The following is a 5,970-nucleotide window of genomic DNA, read 5'->3' on the forward strand; positions in this document are numbered from 1 at the left end:
GAGGGGGCAGATAGGGGCCTCGGGCTTAATATCTCATCCCAAAAGACTGTCCCGCCAACAGAACACATGCTGCACCCTCAACGCCGACTCCCCCCCTCCCCCGACTGCACAGCACCCCCCCCACCCCCCCCGCATGCATGTCCACCCCCATCCCCTCCCCCGATTGCACGGCTCTCCCTCAGCACCTACGCCCTCTCCCCCGAATGTTGGAACAGACTCAAGGGGAGAGGGGTCCTGAATAGCCCTCCTCCTGTTTCTATGCAACAGGCTCGAGGAGGGGGGCTGAATGGGCTCCTCCTGTTCCTGTGTAACTGGCTGGAGAGGGGCTGAATGGCCTGTTCCTGTGTAACAGGCTCGAGAGGGGCTGAATGGCCTCCTCCTGTTCCTGTGTAACAGGCTCGAGGAGGGGGGCTGAATGGGCCTCCTGTTCCCACGACCCTAAGGGCTGGATCATTTACCACATTGGATATCGGTGGGATCTTGCTGTGCGGAGGTTGGCTGCCACTCTCCTACGTCGCGACAGCGAGTGGCACTTCAGAGCAAAAGAAAAATCCAAAACGCACTCCTCCATTGGCTGTGGAGGTCAGAGATCTCTCTCCCCCATCACCCCACCCCCCACCCCCACCATAAACACACGGACCCTTGAGTGAAGAGACGACAAAAAGGGGCCGCTCGGGTTTTGTGTTTTTTTTTTTACCTTCGCGATAATGATCTTCAACCGTGATGATGCGCCCACCCACAGCCTTGGCGTTGGCAATGATGGTAGCGGCGTCCAGAGGCTTAATTGTGAACGGGTCGAGGATCCGGATGTTGATACCTGTGGGGAGAGAGGAGGGGTAGAACATTTCAGCAGAGGACAGGCGTACCAGGCGGGAGTGAATCGACGCCGCTGGAGAGGAATAAGGGGAGGGGTGTGGGGGGCTACACAATTCTGAAGTTACGCAGGGATCGGAGCAAAAAAAATTAAGTGGGGAGGTAGGGGGGCTGTCACTGACACGATGGGCCGAATGGCCTCCTCTTCCCCGCCGCCGTGCGAGACTCACCTTCGTTCGCCAGCTGATCGGCTGCGGCCAGGGCCTCGTGCAGCGTGATTCCCGCTCCGATCACCAGGGCGCTGTCCGTCTCCTTCTGCAGGACGATCTGACGAGGCAAGAGGCGACCCCAAATAATCAGGCGGGCTCCGAACACCCCCTTCCCCCTGCACCCCCACCGCCACCACCCCCCCCACCCCAAAACACACACAGCTCCCCCACCCCACCCTCCCTCCACCACCCAGAATTACCACGCGCAACACGTGCCCACCACCCCTTCAAACCCCACCCCGGCTCAACTCGTATCTTAACCCCCATCAACCTGCCTCGGTTCCGTCACCCTTAATCCCCCTGCGCACCCCACCCACCCACCCGCCCCCCCCCCCCACCTCCAAAAAAGAATCTGTCCATCCCCAGTTTGAAATGTCCAATTCCACTCCCCCCCACCTCCTTTTGGGGGGGGGCGGGGGGTCAGCAGAAAAGAGTTCCAGATTTTCACTCCCCTTTCTGAAGGAATGCTTCCCCCGATCTCATCCCCTGAACGGCCTCGGCTCTCATTTGCATGTTCTGCCCCCTCCCCCCAACCCCTTTACCCCTTCTTTCTGGACTCCCCGCCCCTCCCCCTCCCCAGAGGAAGTAGTTTCCCTCTAATCGACCCTATCGTGTCCTCTGATCATCTTAAACCCCGCAATTCAGGCCGCCCCTTCTATACTCGAGAGGCTACGCGCACCCTGGCCTTTATCGGCAAGCCCTTTGGCCCTTGTAATCCGAGCAATTTAACCCAACCCGGGGAGGGCCAAAATGGCCGCCGGGGAGGGTCATTCAGAGGAGGGTCACATGGCTCCATCACAACCAGGGCTCACACCCCTCCCGCCCCCCCCCCCCGCCCGATGGAAGGTCGTGGGTTTAAGTGCCCCCACCCCGCGCAATTCAGATACCCAAACCTGTCCAGGCCCGACACTCCCCCGGGTGCGAGGGCCACACTGTCGGAGGGCGAGTGCTGAAGTGGGGCAATTGAACCAATTCAAACGTGCACAAGTGTAGTTACGAGAGCGCTAAGCACGATGGGAAACGTAGCCAACACTTAGGCACGATGGCCGAGGTACTGCGGGAACCCAACTTAACAAATCGCCAAGTCAAAAAGCCCTGAAATGACCTTGGCAGAGAAGGGTAAACAAATATTAAGGGTGATAAGAGCACAGACTGGGAGGAGTTTCCTGGCTGAGATAAGGGAGATATCCGCAGCCTGGACAAATTCCGAGAGGTATATGCCTGGAGGCTGTATGAGACAGCGCAGCGGAACGCGATAACTCGCTTTTCCAGAACCACGGGGAGAGCTGGGGCCTAATGGGACATTCAATCATGGCTGATAGGTTTCTCAACCCCATTCTCCCGCCTTCTCCCCGTAACCTTTGATCCCCTTACCCATCAAGAACCTATCTATCTCGCTCTTAAATACACTCAGTGACCTGGCCTCCACAGCCTTCTGTGGCAATGAATTCCATAGATTCACCACTCTCTGGCTAAAGAAGTTTCTCCTCATCTCTGTTCTAAAAGGTCTTCCCTTTACTCCGAGGCTGTGCCCTCGGGTCCTAGTCTCTCCTACTAATGGAAACATCTTCCCCACATCCACTCTATCCAGGCCTTTCAGTATTCTGTAAATTTCAATCAGATCCCTCCTCATCCTTCTAAACTCCATCGAGTATAGACCCAGAGTCCTCAAACGTTCCTCATACGTTAAGCACATGACCCCCCCCCCCAACCCCCTGTCTGCCCACTCGGGCAAGCGTCAAGATTCCACAGCTGAGATTGGAAGAGCGGTGGGGGTGGGGGTGTTGTGTTGAAGGGGGTGGTGGCAGGGGTGGGGGGGCAGGAGGTATTTCTCCCTGGTGTCCTGGGGGGGGTGGGGGTCAATATTTATCCCTCGACCGAAATCACTTTTTAAAAAGAACACAGGTGATCTGGGTCACCATCGCATTGGCTTGTTTGTGGGATCTTTCTGTGCGCCAGTCGGCCGCTGCGTTTCCTACATTGCAGCAGCGGCCCTTTGGGATGTCCCGAGGGTCCCTTTGGAAACGCAAGCTCCTCGTTTTATCGTGGGGGTGGGGTTAAGGCGGGAGAAAAGCACCGGTCTCGGCCGTCGACACGTGGACCGACAGAAGGGGCAAGGCCGAGGTTCCGCTGCGTCTAAATCACTTACTTTAGCCCGGCCGACCTCAAACTCCTCATCGCTTGGGTAGATGACGGCTGTCTCCGGTCGGCTGGTCCTGATGAAACAGATGCCCTAAAAAAAAGGAATAAAGGGGAAGAGGTAAGGAAAATTTGTACCCATGATTCCTCTCTGCCTGAGCCTGATACACAGGGCCGCACTTTAGGCCTTTGGTTGGGTTCGAGGGTGGCAGAGGTGTCAACAGGTCACATCTTGTTCATCACAGGAGACTAACCTCAAGTTTCAGCAGGGGTGAGGGGTCGACGCTGTGCTCAAGAAACCCAATTCCCGCCCCCCCCCCACCCCCACCCCCAGCCTGACTCAAGCAACACCTCACGGGTGTCCCCGCAAGGCCCGGAAACCGGTCAAGATGGACTACGAACCTGCAGGAACCCTTCTCAGGCCCGTTCTCCCTGTTTGGGCCTAAACTTGAGCGGTCTCCTGTGACGAACAAGATGGGTGACCTGTTGACACCTCTGCTGCCCTCGAGCCCAACCAACGGCCTAAAGGGCGGCCCCCGTTGGCCCCCTCCCCAAGAGGACAACTTGCTCGTGACTGTGGAAACCGCACCCCCCCATCCACCACCCCCAACTGGCTCACTCACGCCCGTCGGGGTGGTGGAAACCGTGCCCTTTGCCCAAATCGAAGCCTTTGCGTGGGGCCTGGAGTCACGCGCCAATGGGGGGGGCGGGGGGGGCCAAGTCGCTGGATCTCACTCCGGCCTCGAGAGTCGGAAGGTCACGGGTTCAGAGCCCCCCACACCCGCCACTCCAGGAACTCAAGCCCCCCCCCCCCCAACTGCCCCCCGTGTGTAAGGATTGACGCCTTTGCTGTGCACAAGTTAGACCCCAGCCTAACAGCAGTGACCGTACTTTGGGGGGGGGGAAAGAAAAGCGACCCTTTCACCTGGGCGGGGGTGAAGCGCGTCGGGGAGGTGGTAGAAACGCAAGGCCTGTCTTTGCCGCCCTCGAGAGCGGCCTAACCATAAGACATAGGAGCAGAAATTAGGCCATTCGGCCCATTGAGTCTGCTCCGCCATTCAATCATGGTTGATAAGTTTCTCAACCCCATTCTCCCGCCTTCTCCCCGTAACCTTTGATCCCCTTACCAATCAAGAACCTATCTATCTCGGTCTTAAACACCCTCAATGACCCGGCCTCCACAGCCTTCTGTGGCAATGAATTCCATAGATTCACCACTCTCTGGCTAAAGAAGTTTCTCCTCATCTCTGTTCTAAAAGGTCTTCCCTTTACTCTGAGGCTGTGCCCTCGGGTCCTAGTCTCTCCTACTAATGGAAACATCTTCCCCAAGTCCACTCTATCCAGGCCTTTCAGTATTCCGTAAGTTTCAATCAGATCCCTCCTCATCCTTCTAAACTCCATCGAGTATAGACCCAGAGTCCTCAAATGTTCCTCATATGTTAAGCCTTTCATTCCTGGGATCTTTCTCGTGAACCTCCTCTGGACCCTCTCCAGGACCAGCACATCCTTCCTGAGATACGGGGCCCAAAATTGCTCACAATATTCTAAATGTGGTCTGACCAGAGCCTTATAAAGCCTCAGCAGCACATCCCTGCTTTTATATTCTAGTCCTCTTGAAATAAATGCCAACATTGCATTTGCCTTCCTAATTACCAACTCAACCTGCAAGTTAACCTTAAGAGAATCCTGGACTAGGATTCCCAAGTCCCTTTGCACTCCAGATTTCTGAATTCTCTCCCCATTTAGAAAATAGTCTATGCCTCTATTCTTCCTACCAAAGTGCATGACCTCACACTTCCCCACGTTGTATCCCATCTGCCACTTCTTTGCCCTGAACCCCTCCATTACATCAAAGCACTCGAGCTCAACACCGTAACCCAGCCCTATCCCAAAACTTGGGAGTAAGTAGGCAGGGCTGGCAAGTGCCAATTTCCTGAGAGTAGAGAGGGGAACAATTCCAGTTCAGGCCGGCAAGTTGCCGTCTTTTTAAGGGTCATACGATGATCCAGGAAAACTTGGAAATGAAAATGGGGAGGAAAAAAATATTGGGAGTGGAGAGAGTCCCATCTCCAGCCACTCAAAGCAGTTCCAGCGCTGTTGAGTGGGAGGGGAGGAGGGTTCTTGCACGTGTCTCTAAGAGAGAAGGTTGGACAGGTGACCCATTCGAGCTCCTTAAAATGACGGAGGGGGTTTCGATAGGGTCGACGTAGAGAAGATGTTTCCACTTGTGGGGGAGGGAGGGAGAGACCCGAACTAGTTTGGTGGGCAGGGGGGGGGGGGTGGGGGGCATCAATATAAGACAGTCCCTAATAAATCTGATCGGGTGGGGGTGGGGGGGAGGAATTCAGGAGAAAGGACTTTACCCAGAGAGCGGGGAGAAGGTGGAACTCGCTCCCACAGGGAGGGGGGTGGAGGTGAATCGTGTCGATGTGTTTAAGGAGCTGGGTAAACACACGAGGGGAGGGAGGGATAGAAGGATACGGGGGATGGGGGGGCGGGGATGGAGTAGGTGGGGGAGGGTGGGTGGGAGGAGGCTGGGTGTGGGGGAGATGGAGTGGGAGGGTGGGAGGAGGCTGGGTGTGGGGGAGATGGAGTGGGGGGGGGTGGGAGGAGGCTGGGTGTGGGGGAGATGGAGTGGGGGGGGTGGGAGGAGATGGAGTGGGGGGGGTGGGAGGAGGCTGGGTGTGGGGGAGATGGAGTGGGGGGGTGGGAGGAGGCTGGGTGTGGGGGGAGATGGAGTGGGGGGGTG

At 56.7% G+C, this 5,970-nt stretch overlaps 1 protein-coding gene across 1 annotated transcript in view; it reads right to left on the reverse strand.

Annotated features, from left to right (window-relative positions):
• LOC121272757 (transketolase-like protein 1) overlaps window positions 1–5,970 on the reverse strand; it is a 26,440-nt gene that overhangs the window by 1,359 nt on the left and 19,111 nt on the right. Inside the window, exons 2-4 of the mRNA XM_041179538.1 lie at window positions 3,232–3,315; window positions 1,044–1,140; window positions 698–817 (exon numbers count right to left, since the gene is read on the reverse strand). Coding sequence (XP_041035472.1) covers window positions 698–817; window positions 1,044–1,140; window positions 3,232–3,315 — 301 coding nt within the window. The remainder of the gene's footprint in view (window positions 1–697; window positions 818–1,043; window positions 1,141–3,231; window positions 3,316–5,970) is intronic.

This window comes from Carcharodon carcharias, chromosome 35 (assembly GCF_017639515.1).
Source record: "Carcharodon carcharias isolate sCarCar2 chromosome 35, sCarCar2.pri, whole genome shotgun sequence".
Taxonomy (NCBI): Eukaryota; Metazoa; Chordata; class Chondrichthyes; order Lamniformes; family Lamnidae; genus Carcharodon; species Carcharodon carcharias.